Source organism: Ursus arctos, unplaced genomic scaffold (genome assembly GCF_023065955.2).
Source record: "Ursus arctos isolate Adak ecotype North America unplaced genomic scaffold, UrsArc2.0 scaffold_23, whole genome shotgun sequence".
Lineage (NCBI taxonomy): Eukaryota > Metazoa > Chordata > Mammalia > Carnivora > Ursidae > Ursus > Ursus arctos.
In genome coordinates this window covers 8,426,439-8,448,940 of record NW_026622908.1, presented here as the reverse complement: position 1 = coordinate 8,448,940, position 22,502 = coordinate 8,426,439, and the positions used below count along the sequence as shown (strand labels likewise).

The following is a 22,502-nucleotide window of genomic DNA, read 5'->3' as shown; positions in this document are numbered from 1 at the left end:
GCTTCTCGCTGAGTCCTCGCAGGGCAGAGAGAGGGAGCAAGATCTCTGGTATCCGATATCCTAAAGAGGCCGATCCTATCAGACCAGGTTCCACACTTAGGACTTCCCTTAACCTCAGGGACGTCCTTAACCCAGTAGGCAGCCACGTGGGGAGGTGGGGCTTCAAGGGAGGAATGAGAGGCATGGACAGAGTTCGCGCAGTCCACTGCCCTGCTCACAGCTCGCCCCAGGCACCTGGCCCGCACCTTCCCCTGAGCCCCCGTGCGCTGCCTCCCGGTGAGCCTGGGGCAGCCCCAGCTACATTCCGGGTTCAACTGCCCGCCTTGCGAGTGTCCTGCCGAGTGTCCTCCGGGCACCTCAGTGGGGGAGCCTAGTTTGTGCTGTGGCTTGGGACACCCAGCAATCTTCATGGGCCATCCCACGGGCTACAGACTTTCCGACAAGATCCACATCTCAGCTTTGTGTATCCTGTGCCCCTTCGTATTTAATCTCGTCCCAGGTAATCACTCCTTCTGTTATCATCTCCCATCTCGAACGCCTACCGGGTTTCTGTCACCTGACTGGACCCCGCCGGACAGAGGGCGCTTCTCACCCCTGCGCGCTCCTCACTACACTTCCCCAGTTTTGCCTGATTGTGGAGCAGAAGCCGCGAGGAGAGAATCACCAGTGAACTGGCACCACGTCTTCACTTAGGCTTGAAGGAAGCAGCGAAAGAAGGCGGAGAAAAACTGCGCTGTGGGCACTTCTAAGAGGGCAGGGACAGCAACTGGCTTTCATTGCATTGGAAGGCGCTGCCCAGAAACCAACAGAAGATCACGGTAGCAGTGGCCGGACTGGATGCCAGAGTCATGTCCTCCCACGGTGCAGTCCCCTACCCCCAGGGACAGAGACCACTGAGGAGCAAGACAAAGGGAAGTAGACCCTGAGAACAGAAGGTGACAGGATACCACAGGCACCAGTGAAGGGCCTGGACACAGAGGGACCTAGAAATAGCACCAGTGCAACCCGAGGGGCCTGGGCAGAGGAGTGGGTCTGATCTGGGAGGGGTGGTTGCAGGGCGTCTGTTCTGTGTCATGCTGAGATGGTCCCCCTACACCAAACACAGGTGCCCAGGCTTCACCTGCATGGGGGGTGTCTATCCATCACCCCTGGAACAAACGGCGGTCCTTATGCCCAAGAGTGACACACACTTTTCAACAGTCTATCTCTTTAAGCATTTATTAGACACTTATTAGGTGCTCTCCACCAGCATCCGGGGACAGAGAACTGAATGACTAGGTGTCCCTGGCCTCAGGGGGCTCACAGCCCGTCTCCCCAGGGCAGAGCCAAGGGGAAGCTCAGTACTTGTCAGGCAGGCCAGGGGGTCGGAAGTGGTTGGGGTCGTTGCCACTGCGGCCCCATTCATTGGCAGCCTGGTCAGCCTTCGAGTCCTCCACTCCGTGGCCGCTGTCTCCATACTTGAAAAAGTCTGTGACTCTCTGAGAATTCTCTCTGGCGTCGCTGGAATGGAGGGAGGCAGGTAAGAGATTCATCAGGGGCTGAGGAGCAACCGCCCACGGCCCCCACCGGTCTCTCTTCTTCCCTAGGGTTGGCTGAGAGGAGCCAAGGCCAGAGGGGCTGAAACTCTGACCCTGCTCCAGGCACAGCCCACCTCAGCCCAGGCTGGTCCCCTTGCCCCTAGCGGGAGGGTCGGGAGTCACCCATTCCCACTGGCCTTGCTCTGGCTCTGCCAGCCACTGAGACCCCATGCTGGGCACAGAGGGGAGGGTGGGCAAGAGGAGGGCGGGACACAGTCTGTACAGGAAACTTGTCTAGGGCTTGGTCCCTCTTTTCTCTCTAAGGCAGCCATGCTCAGCTCACCATTCCTCCATCCCCAGGGCCCATGTTACCTGATGACTTTAGCAGCCCAAGCACCCCCAGGGCCCCTTTGTGCAGCGTCATAGTTCCCCCGGGCATGGAAGTATTTGTCTGAATCTTTGTAATTGGCTTCTCTCATGTCAGAGTAGGCTCTGAACATGTCCCAAGCCCCTGCAGAGAAAAGGACAAGGCAAATGGATATTAGGTACACAGAAAGCTGGTGACACACCATAGGGTAGAATCAAGGAACGCCAAATCTACCACTGACTCACGATTTCTGCCTGTGCTCCCTGCACCCTGGGCCCCATGGGCTGAGCAGAACAAGCCTTCCTCCTAGCTGGGTCCCCCAGGGTGTCTGGTGCGCGTGCTGTGGGCGGTACCTGTGTCTGTCCTGCGCTGTCTCTGTGCTCCATCCACTCGGCTCTACAGGAGCCATTCAAGGAGAGGAGGAAGATGTTATCGGACAGGATCTCTCAACTTCAGCAACATGGAAATTTGGGGTCAGATCATTCTTTGTTGCTCAGGCCTGTCTGGAGACTGCATTCCTGACCCCGCCCCCTAGTGTGGGCAGCATAGGCCCTGAGGGTCACAACCAGAAAGGTTTCCAGACACTGCCAAATGTCCCCAGGACACAAAATTGCCCTTGGTCGGGCAGCACTGTTGCGGAATGAAGCACAGATGGTAAGATGCAGGGGACTCGGGTAAGGGAGGAGGTGACGGGGAAGACAGATTCTGAGAAAGGCCCAGGAGTACGGCGCTTCTGCCCCCAAGTCTTAGGAAACCTATTCTTGCAGAGGGAAGGCTCATGACTGTGACCCGAGTCCCTCTGAGTGTTAGGGGCAGAAATGGCATCCCGACGACTGTCTAAATAGACTGGACCGACATGTGGCAGCTTGAGGAAGCAAGTGCTGGAGCCCTGGCCCATCAGCCTTCCTGGGTTGCCCTTTCTAATCCCCTGGGAGCTCTGAAAGTTCTGCTGGCCAGTCACACCCCAGGCCAGTGACCTGAGACTCCTTGGGGGTGGGGGTGGATCTCAGGCATCAGGGCTTTGTAAAGCTCTCCAGGTGAGTCCAACACGTACCGCAGAGTGAGAGCCACCCAGCTTCAGGAAGTGGCCCTCAGACACATCCACCTGGGAGGAGCTCTGAGCTCACGCACAGCGGGGTTCAGACCTCAGCTCTGCCACCTGCGGACTGGCAGTTAGTCCTGGACAAGGACTCAGCTGCTCTAAGCCTCATCTTCCTCCCCTTCACGTGGGGAAGATGCCTGCCTGCCGAGGAGTTCTGAAGCCATAGTGGGAGAGCAGCTGTCCCAGCTTGCCCAAGTGTCCCTGTTTGCCTCGAAGTCCCCCAGTTAGCACTGACAGTGTCATGGAAAGCTCCTCAGACCCGGGCAGACCGGCATAGTCGGTTACCCTACATGGCATGAAGGTGCTGAGGTCCTAGTGCAGGCTTCATAGATGTTACTAGTCCCCCCCACACCTTCTTTGGTCAGGTTAAGTGCTAGGAAAGGGTAGGAAGCAGACCCCCAGGGACAGCATCATTGACAAAGGAAGCATCAGTGAGAGCTAAGCTGAAGATGTCTCTAAATTATCCAATCAGGAAATAGCAGGAGGGGTGGAGGGAAGAGGGAGGAAGGGAGAAAGAAAAGGAGGAAGGGCTGTAGGAAGGGAGAGAGGGAAAGGAGAAGAAAGGATGGACAGCTTTAATCATACACTGTGCATTCTGTGTCTTCTATTCAAAGCTACACTCCAGCTGGGTGCGACGACTGCTCTTTCTCTAGTAAAGCACGGACTGAAATCCCGTGCCTTTCAGTCTGTTTTTGAAGCGCTCCCCAAACACCGGCACGTTCTACCGCACAGGGCAACACACCGAACACGGTAGCTCCACCCCTTGAAAGCGCTCAGGGCAAATCCTAGTGGCGAGTGGATGCCACCCCCGTCCAGCGACCTTACCTTGAGCAGCCTCACCAAGGAACGAATACCATTGGCTGCTGACACCCAGGACCAAGGAGCAGAACATGAGGCCCGTGAAAAGCTTCATGGTGCTGAAATGAAGGAGAGGGTCAGAGGGGCGAGGCCAGGACCCGCACCCCCCTTTGGGATTTGCAGGTCACACAGAGCCTGGGGCTCATCCCCTTTGTTCTCAGTAGCCTCTTGGGGTCCGTGTAGGAAACACTGCAGTAGGTCCTCACTCAGAGCCACAGCCCTCAGTGCTGAAGCCATCAGCTCTGACCACAGGGCTGGCTGAGAGGTCCCCAAGGTGACATTGGTGGAGGGACAGGGCAGCTGGGACCAGCGTGTCTCAGCCGAGAGCAGCCTGCCATCAGCCAAAAAGATTATAATCAGCCAGAGTCCTCATACAGGACAAGTACGCAGCAGAATAATTATTTTTCAAGGGATTTAGATCCTATTGGGAAAGAGAAAAGAGGGTCTGTTTTTTCCAACCAGTCCCTCCTTGGAGTAGCCCCTCACCTGAGTGCCGGGGGAGCACAGCTGCTGGTCCCTGCCTGCTGGGGAGAGACGGCTGGTATTTATACAGAGTCCTCCCTGCACACGGCACATGGGAGGAGAAGGAAAGCCAGACCTGGTGCCTGGAAAAGTCTCCCTAGGTCAAGGCCCCTAGAGACCTGCAAAGGAGAGCTTACTGGACACCCCGGGTTTTCTGTATCCACAGGTCAATTCCCGGTTGTGCAACCCTGAGGAAACAAGGTTGGCTGGTTCTGCTGGCAGCCGGGGCTCAGCAGGAGGCCCCGCCATCCGAGTTGGAGGGGCTGTGGAGAGCAAGGGTGTGGAGCACCAGACGGGGGGTCTGCGGGCCCCTGGAAGGTGTGTGGTTAGAGGAGGGCTCCTCTAGCCAGGACCTTGCTTTACTGGCCACTTCCTCAGGCTGGTCCCTGTCAGATGGCAGACATGCCAGAAATGACACCCTTTGAGTTCATGCCTAAAGCTCTTGAGCTTCCAAACGGACAGGTGAGCCCCACCAAGTGTCTTGAGGGCCCTGGAATGTCCTTCCCCCAGTCTGTGTGCACCTGCTAAGCTTTCAGCTCTGAGACCCAGAAAAGCCCTGCTCTGCCAGCTCAGCCCATGACCATGTGTATTATCTAAGCTGGGTCCCGGGTGGGGGGATCTAGTTGGAGGGATTGTGCCCCACTGAATCCTGAAGTTATGTCATAGGGGGAAGGAGAGTGTTAGATGCAAGGAACTAAAACGTTAACTCTAAGAAACTTACAATAGGAACTTATGCGAAAATGGCAGCCCATTTAGAGAAAGGCCAGGCTCCCAGTCAGGGGATTGTTGGAGGAAAGCTCTTTGCTGTATTTCTGGGGGTGCAGGGGGTCCCTGTCTGCCGTCTTCTCACTGTAAGTCAGAAATATCAGCAGAGTCTGCCCAGCAAGATGAGGCCTGTGTATATATGAACAGAGCCTCCCACTCTCCAAAGAAAATATCCCTTGTACCTCATCCTAACTGGAAACATTCTAGAAAGACAATTCTGGGGGTGCCTGGGTGGCTCAGTTGGTTAAGCATCTGACTTCAGTTCAGGTCATGATCCCAGGGTCCTGGGATCGAGTCCCGGGTCAGGCTCCCTGCTCAGTAGGGAGTCTGTTTGTCTTTCTCCATCTGCTCCTCCCCCTGTTCATGCTCTCTTGTTCTATTTCTCTTTCTCTCTTAAATATATACATACATACATACATAAAAAGAGAATTCTGGAGACTGTAGTTTGGCTTAGACAGTTGACATTGTTCCAAGCTTTCTAAAGACTGGTTGAAGAGAAAGGCTGATTCTCTGCCTGAAGCAGAATGAAGCTTATTATTACTCCTTCCCTTTGCCTGATTGTTTTGTACAAGACAGCAAGTACTCTTTATTCTTTTGGATTCTCAATGCCCTGCACAATCAGTTAACTGTTGTCCTGTTGTTATTGCTAATATAAATGGAATACAGAATCTCAAATTCTCAACCTCTTGGTTCGAATACAAAATCTAGCATATGCGAGAAGAGACATAGGCTAAGTTTTCTTTCGACTTTGCAAAGATATATGTTCAGGAATCATTTGGGAACAGAGATGTCAATTACATCTCTTATAACATTATTACCAGGGCCACAAATCCTAAGTCCAGACAACCAAGCCGGACTTATTTTTGGAGGTTCAGAATACAGGAAATACCATCCCCGAAAAAAATTTGCTTTAGCCCCTCCCCCAACTTGCTTTCTCTTGCTCTCTCTCTCTCTCTCTCTAAAATAAATAAATAAATGTTAAAAAAAAAAAAAAGATAATGAATGCAGGGGCGCCTGGATGGCTCAGTCAGTTAAGCGTATGTCCAACTCTTGATCTCAGCTCAGGTCTTGATCTCGGGGTGTGTGTTCAAACCCTAAGTTGAAAAGAAAAAAGATAACAATGCAAATAATTTTTGCATAATAAAATACACCAGAATTTTGGTGGCAGAATAAATTAAAAATTATCCATCTAAGATTTGTCCGTGTTCACATTCAAGGAGCTGGATGGCAGACGGTCTTTCTACTGGAACTGGAAATTCTGTATATGGATGGCTGTGTTATCTTTACTTTCTATGACCCAAGTCCTGATAATATGAGACTGTTTGCAGCTAAATTTTTGAATGGCTATTAATGTTTATGTCTTGATCACTCAGTAGCAACATGTGTCACTGTTGTCTGCATGATTTAAACCTAAGGGTGGCAGGTCACCACCTAATAACAGGAGAGACAGCAGTGTTTCTGGGAATAAATGCAGGTACATCAGTGTGTTTGGGGTACCTCATTTTGAATTGTTTCTGTTTTTCAGTGAAATAGGAAGCAAAGTCATCAACTGCGAGGAGGATGAAAGAGGAGGCATGGAGGAAGTTCTAGGAGAGAAGTGAAATACGGTCATCGAGAATGGCAACGTGGATAAACTTGGGAAGTGTAGTAGGATTGCAAGGAAGCTCGAGGGTGCTCATGAGTTTAAAGTGAGACTCATCATCATGCTTTTCTCTGACCACACTCAGTTGCCAAAGTACAGACTAGAAGTAAGCGTGGAATTGGATCTCACCGCTCAGTAAATACTTGTTGAATCATCAAATGAATTAACACAGGTGAAGGTAAAGGAGATTCATTTAAAGATGAGGGAGGGTTATGGGGTATAGGGAGAGAATTAACAAAGAGAGAGTGAGTGGGGGCATAGATAGACTCCAGGGTCCAAGGGCCCACGGGACCACGGGACCACTGAGGTTGGAGTTACCCGGAGTGTAATAGGAGCAGGTCTTTCTCTGACAAAGGAAAGAAAGGAGCGGGGATGAGGAAGACATATTTTGAGGTGAAGGATAGAGAGCTGAAGGAAACCAAGAACACTTGTCCTTTACTTGTCCCAGGATTCATCAGTCTCTACCTGTTTGCACTACTGAGTTTGGTCCCACAGTGCACAGAACCCAGGGTTAGGAACCTTGTCTGGTTTCCTGACAATCTGCTAAATCTCTTCACCTAGCAGAGCACCCCGCTTATGACGGGTTCTCAGTAATTTTTATTGATTGAATGTATCAATGAGCGACTGAAGGAGGAGAAGTAATCTGCATGGATGGATAGAAGTAGTGTGCTGGCGGAGTTTGGAGGTTAAGAAGAATGGAAAAGCTTTGAAAGAATGATGTGCCCTTTACAGCGTCTGCCTTCGGCTCAGGGTGTGCTCCCGGCGTTATGGGATCGAGCCCCACATCAGGCTCCTCTGCTAGGAGCCTGCTTCTTCCTCTCCCACTCCCCCTGCTTGTGTTCCCTCTCTCGCTGGCTGTCTCTCTCTCTGTTGAATAAATAAATAAAATCTTAAAAAAAAAAAACTTATAGAGATGAACATGGACATTGTTTATATGCAGTAAAATCCCAGCCAGCTTGGAATGGTTGAGCTTACTATCAAAGGATATATCCAGAAAGCAAACACTTAACACCCCTCTACCACGTCCATTCTGTTATTATGCACCATCGTTTGGATCATTGTAACAAATCCCTAATTGGCTTCCATGTTTCCACCCTTGCGTCCAACTAGTCTCTTCTCAACATAGCAACCAGAAGGTTAAAACACAAAGACAAGCTGTGTCACTCTGCTCAAAACCCTCCACAGGATCTCAGTTTTACCCAGAGTGAAGCCAAAGCTCTTTCAATAGCTTACAAGACTCCACCCTGTCTTACTCACGCCTCATTTTCTACTTCTCTCCTCTCACTCATTTTGCTGCAGCCACACTAGCCTCCTCCCTGTTCTTTAAATGCTCAAAAACATCTCACCCTGGGGGCTTGGATAATTATTCCTTTCATCTGGAACATTCTTTGCCCAGATATTTGCATTTCGGGGCTTAAAGAAGAGCAAGATCTTAGATTTCGGGATGCTGGAAGCTTCAGCAATATTATTAATGTCACTAAGAGCTTTGGTAGCAAATAAACCAGAAGGAGGGCTCTGAGTGACAAGTGGAAGTTTTCCGTAAAGGTGGGAGAGGAGTGGGGAGATCTATCAACAAATATAACTGAGAGATGCTTTGTCCTCAAACAGGACTAATTATTTTTTTTTAAGATTTTATTTATTTATTTGACAGAGAGAGACAGCCAGCGAGAGAGGGAACACAAGCAGGGGGAGTGGGAGAGGAAGAAGCAGGCTCATAGCAGAGGAGCCTGATGCGGGGCTCGATCCCATAACGCTGGGACCACACCCTGAGCCAAAGGCAGACGCTTAACGACTGTGCCACCCAGGCGCCCTTCAAACAGGACTAATTAGATCGTGTCTATCAAGAGCATCTGGTGGGTATTTTATGAATGCTGATTCCTGGGCCAGAATCTCGAGGGTTCTGATTCAGCAAGTTTGGAGTGGACTTCAGGAATGCCTGTGTTTGACAATCTCCATGTATTGGAACTCACTTGTGCAGATAACATTGGTAAAGCTGGAGAGTGGGTAGTAAAGAATTTGATGGGGACTTAGGAGGAGACACACCAAAGAGCCCTGGGGGTGTTGCCGGGTGGACTGGGGAGACCCCTGGGCCCTGAGGCCTCTGCTCAGCCAGTCCTGGGAAGTTGCCAGAGGCTGTTGGTCCTGTCACAAGAAAGAATTCAAAGACAGACTAGACATGACAGTTGAGTGGTGCAAGAAGGAAAGTTTATTAAAGCAAGAGTACACTTTCAAGACATGAGAGCTGGTGAACTCAAGGGCAGGCTACACACGCTGGGGTTTGGGTCTGTCTTTTACTGACAGTTGTTAACTAGGGGAGGAATATTTAGTACATGGGGGCGGATTTTGTGGGGAGCAGAGTTTCTGGACTTTTCTCCCTTACTTGGTGAGGGTCTTCAGCCTTCTTTGTCTTGGGCTGGTCTGGTTTGATCCAGCTTCTTGTAGTTTTGTTTTTGGAGTGCTGCCAGGACAGGTCTTAACTTGCCCCTGAGAGCAGGCCATGAATCCTCCTTTGCTGGCCACCAGGCATCCTGTTAAAACCCACCTAACCCCTTGCTCGAACAGGGGTAAAGAATGTGGAGATGGCAGTTAGGAGCAAAGAGGATGTAGACCCCTCTCTCCCATGTTATTGTTCAGGAGTTGCAGGGGGTCTATCCCATGGGAAAAGATGACAATAAAGTGGAACCGACATGGGAAAAGCAAGTGTCAGGTTTTTGTAACAGGAGAAGGAAATAGGCAAAGATAAAGGGGAACACTCCCCACAGAGCCTTCTCGCCCAGGGCTCCTGTGAAGGCAGTGGTGAAAGGACAATAGAGTACAGAGAGGGTTGAGACTGACCCATGAAGAAATCACTTTAGGTCAAGGAAAAGCAGGGACATAAGAACAAGAGTAAAGGAAGCCCTGGGTTAGCATAAGGGTTAGAGACAGCAGGCTGGGGTTATTTATTACTTTGGGGCTGAGTGTGAGATGCTGGACTGTGGAGGGCTGGTGCTTTTGAGCCAGTAGAACTACCCCTCAAAGCCCAAATGGGCTGTACAGACAAACAATGGAGATGCTTTTCTGATCTCCTTCCGAAGACGCTGAAGTCTACTATTGACATGAGTTCTAGAGGGAATGGGCGGACAAAAGAGAAGGGTAGGGGAAAGTCGTGAGTGAGGATAGACAAGGTATACTCCGAATACATGTTTAATATGAAAAATTTATAAATAAGAAATCAGTTTTTCGGGATGCCTGGCTGGCTCAGTCGGTAGAACATGCGACTCTTGATCTCAGGGTTGTAAGTTCGAGCCCCACACTGGGTGTAGAGATTACTTCTAAATAAATCATCTTGGGACACCTAAGTGGCTTAGTCAGTTAAGTATTGGGCTCTTGCTTTCGGCTCAGGTCATGATCTCCGGGTCATGAGATCAAGCCCCATGTCGGGGTCCATGCTCAGCGAGGAGTCTGCTTGAGATTCTTTCCCTTCTCCCTCTCCTTCCCCTTCTATTCCTCCCCCTGCTTGTGCTCCCCACTCCCTCTCTCTCTTAAATAAATAAATAAATAAATAAAATCTTTTTAAAAAATCTTAAAAGGAGATTAGTTTTTCAAGCTGACACACAGCATTCAAACATGGAGGCAATAGGCCTGATAGGCCAAGTCTTTCTACTTTTTGAGATCTCTTCTTATCGAAAAGAGGATCCACGTTTTCTCCCTAGGCCAAGGGTGCTTTGTTTATCTATGAATTCACCCTTTATAGACTCACAGCCAATTAATTCTTTTAAACACTACACCACATCTCTTAGGAAAGACTCTCTTTTGCTCATTAAGAAACAATCTACTTCCAAACCCCTTTCTGATGGAGAAGCTGTAAGGGATATGAATGGATCACTCACGGACCAGAACCACACGATGCCTTGGCCAGTGCTCTTTCTACTCTAGCTCCTTGCCTCCGTAACTCAGCAAGTGGTGTTTTCTGGGAAACTGTACACCCCTTAAAAATATGAGAGGCGCTTTATGGTAACTCCAGGTTGGATGATTTGGTTTGGGAGAATGCCATCAAGCACAGCAATCTCAGCTTCTGCTAGTAGAAATCTGGACTTTGTCCCATTCCTTTACTCCATGCTTATCTTTAACAGAATGTCCCATTACGAAATACCAGAATACCTTCCCAGTATAGATTGCGACACCGAGTTCCCATCACAGATCCTAAAATCCAGCCACCTGGACTTGAAGTCAAGAGCCGAGCCCCAGATTCAGACAGACCAAGTATGGTTTCTACCATATACTCATATTGTGGAAGAGCATTTGATGACCTGGAGAAGCATAATGTCTTAAGGGAAAACGAGTGCAATAGAATATGATCCCATTTTTCAAATGTTCAAAGACATTTCCACGCAGTGAAGCACGGCCTGAGAGGTTGCACATCAGATGGGGGTCCACGTGCCCAGGTAGTCGGTCTTGTTTGTGTTATTCCGGGTTTCCAAAATTCCCCACAATGACACGTTCACTCATTTATTCATTTATCAACTATTCATAGGGTGTCTTCTACGCAACCATCACTAGATTAGCTATTGGGCACACACTGGGGGCTACGGGCAGGGGCGAGAAATACCCAGATCCAGGCTATGCGTCCGTGAAAGTGAGTCATTGACTGGGGAGAAAAATGATCATCCATACATAGAAGCTTCATACTTATCTGCTGGTAAAATCAATAAGATTCCAATAAATAAATGGGAAAGATTATGTATATACAGAAAGTATAATGAAAGAAAAGGGAAGAAAAGGTGTCACCAATCCTCTTAAGATTTTTGTCTCCCCCAGCGAACGACAGTCCCTGGGTACCGACATCATTACTCATTCCCATCACGTCCTCCTTCACATTAATAAAATCATAAGTGGCTCAGCTGTCAAAAGATCGCCTGCCCCCTTCCTAGTTATTCACGAGGCCACCCATGACTGCAGTTGGGAAGACAAGACAAATGACTTCTCTTCCATTGCTTCTTCTTAACAAGCTGATCATCAGGAACATAAAGGGACTAATCATTCCATTAAGGATTCTGTTTGGTGAGTCCCTTCTTACAAACCCCACCTCCTCCTGGAGAGAGAATCACTTTCCCCACAGCTTGGAGTTTTCAATGTGCGTTCTCTTGGCACCACGAAACCCTGATTCAAACCTGTCTGTACCTAGGTCAGGGTCTCTTCCCCAGAAGGCTGTCAGCTGGGGCTGATTGATCTTCTGAGGCCTCCGCGCCTCCGCCTGGTGCAATGGCTGAGGGCGCACAGTAGGGCGCGCTGGGAGTCATCACCAGCCCACCAGCAGCAACCGTGAGTCAGACTCTGGTGAGGTCAACATCAGAAGCGCACTGCACTGCGTTTCAAAATATTTTGTTTCTTTTCCTTTTGAACATTTGCAAAAGGGAGCAGTGAATTCGAGACCACTCAAAACCCGAAATCTCTTACGGAGTTGTACAGTGTCGGTGAAGCTAAGAACTCATTTGGGGAGGGAAGTTTTTTAAGTCTTAGTAATTTTTCACGGGGTTTGTTTAAATTTCAAGGGATGACCTTTGCTCCTTTGTTTTGTTTCTTAAATTCCACATATGAGTGAAATCATATAGTAGTTGTCTTTCTCTGGCTGATGGGCACTAAGGAGTGAACTTGTAGTGAGCGCCGGGTGATGCCTGGAAGTGCTGAGTCACTGTCTTGCACACCTGAAACCAGTATTACACTGCACGCGAACTGTACTGGAATTAAAAGGAAAACTTCACATGAAAATAAATAAACTTCAAGTGTTAATAATAAACACACCTTCAGAATCGTCCTTAAACCTTTTGTACCAGTTAGGTTATTCAAATTTCCAGGTCATGAAGCAGGTTTTTCTATCTTAGTGAAAAAGCTTTCATTCTGGAGGGACCGTAAAATGTTATGTCAGAAAGAGGCTCCTCTTTCTTCTACACTCATTGGCAGGAACGTGCAACCTGGAAAATTTGCCGCTTATGATTGAGCAAAGTCAGTTTTTCAGATTTACTGGAGAGTTTGTCTCAATCTGCTTAGTGAGCAAAATAAGGAATGCTTGTTCAGGTCTCTGTGTCCTAAACATCCCGGAACTCCCTGGCTTCTCCTACCGTGAGAGACACATGGGTAACACCGTGGCGGTTCAATAAACAGAAAGAACTCTCAGGCCCAAGTGATTTGCCGTCCAACTTCCCTTTAATTTAAGCTGGTTCTCTGTCTACAGAGACTCACATTCCTCTTGACACATTCTCTCTTTCCACAATCCCAATAGTGTATCTGCTGGATGGACATACTGTTCAGAGCAGAGTCCCCCACTTTTCTGAAGCCCTTGACCTGCTTCAGGGGCTCCAGGCTCGCCACATTCACACCCAGGGTTGGGGAACTCACAGCAAAGAGACCCGACCCCACTGGATCTTAGAAGGAAAGCTACGACAAGTGCCATTCAAAATCACTGGGCAGAAGGATGACTTGAGCCCCTGCTTGGCAGACCTGCCTTTCATGGCATACAGATATCGTCACCTCGGGGCCTGGCACACTTGAGAAAGGCCTGGACTCGCTGGCATTTGGACCCATGAGAAGGGTTTCAGGGCCCGTGAGGAAGTGAGCCTATGGCTGCCTCTGGCCCAGCTGGCTCTAGCATGACCCAAATCTGTTCCCCAACTTCCACCAGAACTGCCCACTGTGCCAACTCTGTGGGAAGATGTTTCCAATCCTTTGGGTCCCTCAACAGGGGGAGAGTCATCAGGCTGGGAAATACCTCTGTGTTTCCTCAGACCTTCACCTTAACCCCGGGGGTCCCATCTCCAATGAGACGTAAAAGCCCCAAACCCTGACTTTCTGTAGTGCCTCGGGGTCCACACCTTGCCCTGCCTCTCAGCCAGTATTCGTGCCTGGCTCACTCAAGAGGCTTCCCCTCCCACGGATGATGTGGGGGGGGCCTTTGCTTTTGTCCTTTTGTTTTGTTTCTGTTTTCAACAGTTTGGGATCTCTTTTCTTCATGCAATACTTGTAATAATAAGATTTGTGTTTTAAAAATATAGGTTTTGGGGCGCCTGGGTGGCACAGTGGTTAAGCGTCTGCCTTTGGCTCAGGGCGTGATCCCGGCGTTATGGGATCGAGCCCCACATCAGGCTCCTCCGCTGTGAGTCTGCTTCTTCCTCTCCCACTCCCCCTGCTTGTGTTCCCTCTCTCGCTGGCTGTCTCTGTCTCTGTCAAATAAATAAATAAAATCTTAAAAAAAAATAAAAATAAAAATAAAAATATAGGTTTTATTATGATTCAGGTATGGCAAGACCAACAGATCTAGGACATGACTATCCTTAACAAGATAGTTTTTTGCTCACCGATCCCAAAAGAAGGCGGCAGCCCACCCCTCGGGGTGGGGACGGCAGCACCCGGGGAGGCACGCAGGGAAAGGCGTCAGGCACAGGGAGCGCCGTGCTAGGATGTGGGCGAGAGCCTCTCCCGCGGTTTCTGAGGGGAAGAACGGGGAAGCCGGGTGAGGAGGCTTAGGGTTGGCAGGTGTCCTTCTTTCTCTGTTTTATTAACTGACATGTATACATTTGGTAAAATGCCTCTGTGAAACTGAACTCCATTTTGGGAATTTGTGGCCACAGTCTTCATGACGTCCATTTATTCGTATATATTGTTCTATGTCATTTCTCTATTTCTTCTCACACCCACTTTCGAATTTATATTTTCCCAGAAATGTTTATGGGATCTAGGTTACCAAATGTATTATCATATATTCTTTTCTTTCCGAGCCACGAATTTTTCTACTACTTCTACCTTTCTATTCATTTTCTTTCTCTTCCTGGGGATTTATATTGATAATTCTATTGTTACTCTACATCTTTAAAAGACTCCTAACAATCTCCATCTCTTTTCCTGTTGCTTCTTGGGAAAGTTCCTGGAGCTTCCTTGGGAAAGTTCCTTCCAGCCAACTACTTCACTATTTGGTTGCATTTATCCATTATTTATCCCTTTATTAAGGTGTTTATATTAAATATCATATTTACAGTCTTTCCATTTGATTCTTCTTCAGAATTGATAGTTCCTTCTTCATATTATCTTTTACCCCTTTCGATGATATGTATTAAGTGTAGTATGAGTTTTCTTTGCATCTCTCCAACCCATTCCTTCTGGGAGACCTAGTATTATATTTTCAGTTGGTTGTCTTTCTTTTATAAAAGCAACTGTGCTGCATGAATATCTGGCAACTTTTCCCTATGAGCTCATTCTCCCTGGGGCAAGTCCACTATCCTGCCTACAAAGTATGTGAGTGTGTGTGTAGCCCAAATTCTAATGTATACGATGTCCAGTGGGTTTAATATGGCGGGAGGTAGTATCTGGGGAGAGGGCAGGGTGGGGAGTGGCCTCCAGGGCAGGACGTCGACCACCACTGTGCAGGGTGGAGCCACTTATTTGCTGCTTGCAGACCATTACCCTCCTTCCCGGCCCCGCCCTTTCTGAGCTTTCTCTGGTGGTTGTAAATGCTGAGCCGGAAAGGTGGGAAGACGGACAGAAGAGGAAGAAATCAGCAGGAGCTGACACATCCTCCAGCCTCTGTTTCTAACTTGGCCTCACCCCGGCTGGGCACTGACTGCTCTCTCACCCGTCGCTCGCACCCCTGCCCCTGCAGAGCTGGGCTGACACTCCGGGTACTTCTGTCTCCCAATGACAGGGAGCAGACAGTGACCCTCTAGGGTAAGAAGATACAAAGAGATCTCACCCCCGGCCCATTTTTCCCCAACTGGAGGCCCAGCACTTCCCCAGCTAGGCTGCAAATTCATTGAAAAATACTCTCACTCCAAGAAGAGGTAACTCAAAATTTGGGTGCTGTGAGGCAGAATCCCTCCAACTAGATCCTCCCACCCGGGACCCAGCTTAGATAATACACATGGTCATGGGCTGAGCTGGCAGAGCAGGGCTTTTCTGGGTCTCAGAGCTGAAAGCTTAGCACGTGCACACAGACTGGGGGAAGGACATTCCAGGGCCCCCAAGACACTTGGTGGGGCTCACCTGTCTGTTTGGAAGCTCAAGAGCTTTAGGCATGAACTCAAAGGGTATCATTTCTGGCAGGTCTGCCATCTGACAGGGACCAGCCTGAGGAAGTGGCCAGTAAAGCAAGGTCCTGGCTAGAGGAGCCCTCCTCTAACCACACACCTTCCAGGGGCCCGCAGAACCCCCGCCTGGTGCTCCACACCCTTGCTCTCCACAGCCCCTCCAACTCGGATGGCGGGGCCTCCTGCTGAGCCCCGGCTGCCAGCAGAACCAGCCAACCTTGTTTCCTCAGCGTTGCACAACCGGGAATTGACCTGTGGATACAGAAAACCAGGGGTGTCCAGTAAGCTCTCCTTTGCAGGTCTCTAGGGGCCTTGACCTGGGGAGACTTTTCCAGGCACCAGGTCTGGCTTTCCTTCTCCTCCCATGTGCTGTGTGCAGGGAGGACTCTGTATAAATACCAGCCGTCTCTCCCCAGCAGGCAGGGACCAGCAGCTGTGCTCCCCCGGCACTCAGGTGAGGGGCTACTCCAAGGAGGGACTGGTTGGAAAAAACAGACCCTCTTTTCTCTTTCCCAATAGGATCTAAATCCCTTGAAAAATAATTATTCTGCTGCGTACTTGTCCTGTATGAGGACTCTGGCTGATTATAACCTTTTTGGCTGATGGCAGGCTGCTCTCGGCTGAGACACGCTGGTCCCAGCTGCCCTGTCCCTCCACCAATGTCACCTTGGGGACCTCTCAGCCAGCCCTGTGGTCAGAGCTGATGGCTTCAGCACTGAGGGCTGTGGCTCTGAGTGAGGACCTACTGCAGTGTTTCCTACACGGACCCCAAGAGGCTACTTACTGAGAACAAAGGGGATGAGCCCCAGGCTCTGTGTGACCTGCAAATCCCAAAGGGGGGTGCGGGTCCTGGCCTCGCCCCTCTGACCCTCTCCTTCATTTCAGCACCATGAAGCTTTTCACGGGCCTCATGTTCTGCTCCTTGGTCCTGGGTGTCAGCAGCCAATGGTATTCGTTCCTTGGTGAGGGGGTAGGGGACTGCACCGTGGGAGGACATGACTCTGGCATCCAGCTCTGGCCACCTTCACCGTGATCTTCTGTTGGTTTCTGGGCAGCGCCTTCCAATGCAATGAAAGCCAGTTGCTGTCCCTGCCCTCTTAGAAGTGCCCACAGCGCAGTTTTTCTCCGCCTTCTTTCGCTGCTTCCTTCAAGCCTAAGTGAAGACGTGATGCCAGTTCACTGGTGATTCTCTCCTCGCGGCTTCTGCTCCACAATCAGGCAAAACTGGGGAAGTGTAGTGAGGAGCGAGCAGGGGTGAGAAGCGCCCTCTGTCCGGCGGGGTCCAGTCAGGTGACAGACACCCGGTAGGCGTTCGAGATGGGAGATGATAACAGAAGGAGTGATTACCTGGGACGAGATTAAATACGAAGGGGCACAGGATACACAAAGCTGAGATGTGGATCTTGTCGGAAAGTCTGTAGCCCGTGGGATGGCCCATGAAGATTGCTGGGTGTCCCAAGCCACAGCACAAACTAGGGCTCCCCCACTGAGGTGCCCGGAGGACACTCGGCAGGACACTCGCAAGGCGGGCAGTTGAACCCGGAATGTAGCTGGGGCTGCCCCAGGCTCACCGGGAGGCAGCGCACGGGGGCTCAGGGGAAGGTGCGGGCCAGGTGCCTGGGGCGAGCTGTGAGCAGGGCAGTGGACTGCGCGAACTCTGTCCATGCCTCTCATTCCTCCCTTGAAGCCCCACCTCCCCACGTGGCTGCCTACTGGGTTAAGGACGTCCCTGAGGTTAAGGGAAGTCCTAAGTGTGGAACCTGGTCTGATAGGATCGGCCTCTTTAGGATATCGGATACCAGAGATCTTGCTCCCTCTCTCTGCCCTGCGAGGACTCAGCGAGAAGCTGTCCGTCTGCAAGCCAGGAAGAGAGCTCCCACCAGCTACCAAAGGAGTTTGCACCTTGGCCTTGGACTTCCCAGCTCCCAGAAATAGGAGGAATTCGTTTCTGCGGTTTGAGTCACTCCGTCTGTGGTACGAGGTTAGGCACCCACCTAACACAGGCAGAGCACGGCAGAACACCCGGAAATCCAGTGCAGGATCACAGAAATGGCTGAGAAACCTCAGCAGGATACCAAGCAATCTCCCTGTGCTGAGTGCCACTGCGGGTCCTGCATGGAGAAGAGCAGCTCAGGAGCCAGAAGGAGGCCAAGCTCCCAGGACCTGGAGGAAAGGGCTTTCTTGCCTGCTTGTCCCTCCAGCGCCCTCTACTGACAAAGCTTAACACCGTGCTCGGCTGGCCCAAGGGAAATGCTGGCAGGGTCCAGCTCCAGTACCAGAAAGGGGGCAAAGAAAGGTGGACATGGGGCTCAAATATGTAAATGGTAACCTAAGCCTATGGCTCCTCTCTGAAAAAGAAATTGATGAGAACTCCTACGGGAAGAAGATTAATGATACAATTCTGTAGCGGAAAGACAAACTGCATTTGTGTGTCAAGGAGGAAGGAAAAGTGTGGCTGTAAAATGGTTAGTCCCAAGAGCACTCAGAGTTCCTATCAAAAAGCTCTGATAGCAGCACAGGTGAGGGGTGTGCCGTGCTGGAGGCTTGGTCTGAGAGCCCCGAGGCTATGCCAAGGACGGCAGCGGCAGGAGAAACAGGTGCAGGGCACAGGATGGCCCCTGGCTGGTGAGAGCAAGCTCCGGGCACTGGGCGGAAATTAGGGTGCAGTGTGGTAGCCTCTGACCCGACCTCCGGTGAACGTATGGAGTTAATGGAGTATGTCGTTACTACTCTTTTACCTTGACTTTCTCCTTCCTGCATGTTCTTCCTTTCTTCATGTAGATCTGGCTTCCCACCCTTATCATTTTCTTTCTCTCTAAAGAACTTTCAACAGTTTGTGCCAGGCACGTGTATGCCAACAGAGGCCCTCCCTTTTTTTCTGAGAAAGTCTTTGTTTCTCATTCATTTTGTAGGATAATTACACAGGGTACAGAATTTATGATGGCGGGTGTTCTCTCCAAACCCTTCAAACATTTCACTCCGCCGCCGTCCTGCACACACCGAAGGTAAAGTAGAGGGAACAGCAACTGCACGAAGGTCAAGGGGAAGCAAGAGGGCGTGGGATCGAGCCAGCAGGTGGAGAGTGAACCCCACACGGAGCAGAAACCTGTGTTCTGGGGGAAGAGAGCTGAATGAGTGGGGACGGCACACTGAGATGCAGGACAGGGACCCGCAGGAACCCAGCTGCACCTTCTGCTGTGCCCCCGACCCCGACACTCGTCACACTCTGCTGTGTTTGCCCCTTAGCGGTTGGTCTTTAGGGAGAGTAGGTCAGAAACCCAAGGGAAAAATCACGTCTCTCTTATTGTATGTGTCAGCCTTGTATCCTCAGTACCTGCCAGAGCATGTCGCCAGTAGTAGTTGTTAATGAATATTTGTTGAGATGAATGAATGATGTAGAAGAAATATTGTTCAATGCGGACAGACCCGGGAGGCGGGCTTGGGGTGACAGAGAGTACAGATGTTTGGTACAGGGTTTGATCTGGAGAACCTGGTGATGAGGCACTGGGGGTGACTATGTAATCCACACCATAATCTCTACTGAGATACTGGGGGAAATGACAACATTTTACTTGATCCTAGAATGTATCTAATGTTTTCTTGGAGTTCCTTGCACTCTCCAGTGGAAATGAAAATTAGAAACCTCAAGTGTAAATAAACTCTTAGTCATTATGGTTTCTAAGGCGAAGCCTTGAAGGAAGCAATAAATCAGTGAAGTTCCAGAGAACCGTGCCAACAGTCAGAGGGTCAAGTTAGCAGAGAGTTATCTGTGAGAGCAGAGGAGGGGACAAAGTGACACTGCATTTCTCTGAGTCCAAGCATCCATGGACTGAAAGACGCATTATTATTCCCTACCACCAAGACTAAAGTGCTGCAAATTAAGTTAGAATATAGTATTTCCTTATCCCTCAGCTTTTTTAGTTTACACCTAGTGAAAGAGATGTTAGGACCCACTCAGGCATACATTTTTATCTTATATCGCTCTTGTGTATCCAGGGAAAGCATACACAAACTAAATTTACTTAAAGATTCCTTAAGAGTGACAACTACTTTATAAATGCTGCCTGTTCATTAGTGAATGTAAGACCTGTCCTAATTTCAGATAATCATAGTAAAAAATGTGTATCTTGGGAATAACAGAATCTGCTCTCACAATATAAACTCATACAGGTCGCCACTCATTATATTTCCTAGGAATAAATAGTAGGCTTTGAGCTGTTGTTCATCACTAAGTGTGACGGCAGTGCTCCCGAGGTGAAGCTGAGCTTCACACCAGCACCCCAGGTGTGCAGGAACTCCCCAGAGGACAGCAGGTGTATTCATGACTGCTCCTGACAGTGGCTCATGTTGCAAGCCCCCTCTCTGGATAAGGCGTCGCCCCACCTGACCCAGCCATTGCCTCTCCTTTAACCTCAATGGTCTCTCCAGTAGACCCCGGATGCCTGAGCGCCCCCTCTCTGCGTGCCGGGCCTCTTCTATAGGATCCAGAGGGGGAATGGGACCAGGAGGTGGTGAGCGCCTGGGCCTGTACTGCTCCCTCTTCAGCAGCCCTGGGGGCTCAGGAGATCTGGCTGCTTCTTGGATGCTCTCCCTTGGATGTGGGGTACGTGGAACCTCTTGGTCCTCAGGTGTGGGACAGGGAAGATCCTCAGTCTACAGCCTGCTTTTCAAAGTCAGGTGCAAAGGGAGCCCTTGCACAACTCTGAGTTCCCGAGTTTGGTGTCTGAAATCTCTAACTACGGGAAAGAAAACTCAGGTCTTTTCTGAGAAGAAAGTGTGTGGTGTACACGCAGTTCATGATTTATGGAGTGCTGTCAAGCCATGCTGTTTAACACATGTTTGCAAAGCCTCCTGTCAATGACCCACTTGTCCCTTTGCTGAAAGAGCTGGGCAAAGTGACAAGAGCTCCAGGCTGGCCAGAGGGCCTTGTTCCCGAATGACCTGACCTGGGAGGGAGCAGCCCTGCTTGTGGAAGTTCCCTTAATCCCCTGTAGGCATTGACTTCAGAATGTCCAAATAGTCTAACACAGAGCCTTTCAAAACCTTCAACTATTTGCCTTGTCGGGAAAGATGCTTGCAAAACTCATTTATGCATCCACTCACTCATGCACCACCTAGTGAATGAGCTCCCAGAATGTGGCAGGCACCGAGCCTGGGCCCTGGGAACAGAGCGGGCAATGGCACAGGAGAGATCAGTGCCCCTGTGCAGGTAGCAGTCTCCCGGGAGAGCCATTATTAAGCTATGAATGTTTGCTATAATTGAATTAAATTCTATCGTACATTTACTGGTTGATGTGCTGTCCTGCTGTCAAGTTCAGGCTGCAGGTGCCTAGCAGATGGCAAAGAATCCGAAAGCTCCTTCCCAGCAGTCCACATTTAAATTCCAGCTTTGCCACTGACTTTGTGGCAGGTAAGAGTAGAAACAAGGACAAATGCTCCTGATAAGTTGTTCAGGGAAAAAGCAGCATAAATAAATGAAAATTATTGTATCCCCGTCGTTGCTTCTGTATTCATATGTGTACATACACTTAGCAAATAGACCAGAAGCCAAACAGGAAGGTTCTAGGAGGTTCTTCCTGCTCCTCCCCCAATCCAGGCTGATGAAATTAGTACAGCTTATTCTTTTCTTTTTATATTTGTTTTATATTTTTCACGTTTTCTTCAGTAAACATGCTCATTCAAGTAAGGCTCATTAAGCTTGACTATATTCTAGGCTTTACCCTAGGGGCTGGTTGTTAAAGGTGAGAAAGCCAACAACCCAGTTCCTGCCCTGATTGGGATTCCAGTGCTGAGATACGGAGAAGCAGCAAATGTGCAGTCATCATATGATTTACACGCATGTTCCTTTCTCATCACACCCCTCAGCACTAAAGTGCAAATACATCCAGACACACCAATAGTGCCCCCAAATCAATACAGATCATACAAGATGCAAAATGGTAAATGAGTCAGGGTCCCAAGGAAAAGGATGTCGCTGATGTCCACGTTCCACATTCCATCTCTTACCAATCCTCTTCTGAACTTTTCTCTCCCATGTGATTCCGTTTTCTCCCGGGCCCGCTTTCTTTCAGGGCAAACCAAGATTATTCCAGAACTTGGCCTTGAAAAGGACAAGCCCTACTGATCTCTTGTGAGGGAAGATTCCTCAGTACCAGAAAGAGGAGTTGCCCTCTTCTCCTGCAGCCCCAGGAATAGGACAGGACAATAACCACTGTATTCGCCGAGGATACTTCTGACAAAGGAGTGTTTCTAAGTAACAAGGACAAAAGGGACTTCAGAGGTTGGTACTACGGCCCATGAGGGCAACCCTGCAGCTTTTTATTCACTATTTAGACATTCAGTGTGTGTTTGAAACAAAAGCTTTTTTTTGATGGAAGCTCTTGGACCAGAAACATAGGTAGAGGGATGCTGGGGCATGGGGCGGGGTGGGGGGGGTGAGGACCTAGTGGGTGTGGGACTGGAGCCATCCCAGAGGACAGAATGACACATCACAGTGACATACGTACTTGCACACCCAGCAAGCATTCATTGATACACAAGGCACTATGCCGATGTCATGTTTTCTGTTCTAATACATGTGACATGACTGCTTGTTGCTGTTGTTACTTTTTAATTTTTTTTAAAAGATTTTATTTATTCATTTGACAGACAGAGACAGAGATAGCAAGGGAGAGCA

General features: G+C 49.6%; 1 protein-coding gene and 3 long non-coding RNA genes across 4 annotated transcripts; 2 read left to right on the top strand and 2 right to left on the bottom strand.

Moving 5' to 3' along the window:
* The first annotated feature begins 131 nt into the window (after positions 1-131).
* On the top strand, positions 132-7,677 carry LOC130544625 (uncharacterized). The gene is made up of 2 exons (XR_008961037.1): positions 132-1,519; positions 6,657-7,677. It is a non-coding gene; the product is annotated as an uncharacterized LOC130544625 (long non-coding RNA).
* On the bottom strand, positions 1,249-4,411 carry LOC113246604 (serum amyloid A-2 protein). Its single transcript, XM_026487205.4, has 4 exons — positions 4,331-4,411; positions 3,812-3,903; positions 1,890-2,028; positions 1,249-1,500 (listed from the first exon to the last, which is right to left on the bottom strand). Exons 2-4 carry the CDS (start codon positions 3,897-3,899, stop codon positions 1,338-1,340), a joined length of 390 nt encoding a protein of 129 aa, XP_026342990.1. The 5' UTR covers positions 3,900-3,903; positions 4,331-4,411; the 3' UTR covers positions 1,249-1,337.
* A 6,854-nt stretch (positions 7,678-14,531) lies between the features above and the next one.
* Positions 14,532-17,542, bottom strand: LOC130544623 (uncharacterized). The gene is made up of 2 exons (XR_008961035.1): positions 16,611-17,542; positions 14,532-16,078 (listed from the first exon to the last, which is right to left on the bottom strand). It is a non-coding gene; the product is annotated as an uncharacterized LOC130544623 (long non-coding RNA).
* Positions 16,230-21,319, top strand: LOC130544624 (uncharacterized). The gene is made up of 2 exons (XR_008961036.1): positions 16,230-16,280; positions 16,712-21,319. It is a non-coding gene; the product is annotated as an uncharacterized LOC130544624 (long non-coding RNA).
* The last annotated feature ends 1,183 nt before the right edge of the window (positions 21,320-22,502 follow it).

Bases quoted from the DNA above. Each gene is read 5' to 3' on its own strand.
- LOC113246604 (XM_026487205.4), bottom strand. From the start codon at position 3,899: ATGAAGCTTTTCACGGGCCTCATGTTCTGCTCCTTGGTCCTGGGTGTC. The intron at 2,029-3,811 runs GTAAGGTCGCTG...TTTTCTCTGCAG, and splicing joins CCTTGGTGAGGCTGCTCAAG to GGGCTTGGGACATGTTCAGA. The intron at 1,501-1,889 runs GTAACATGGGCC...CCTCCATTCCAG, and splicing joins TGGGCTGCTAAAGTCATCAG to CGACGCCAGAGAGAATTCTC.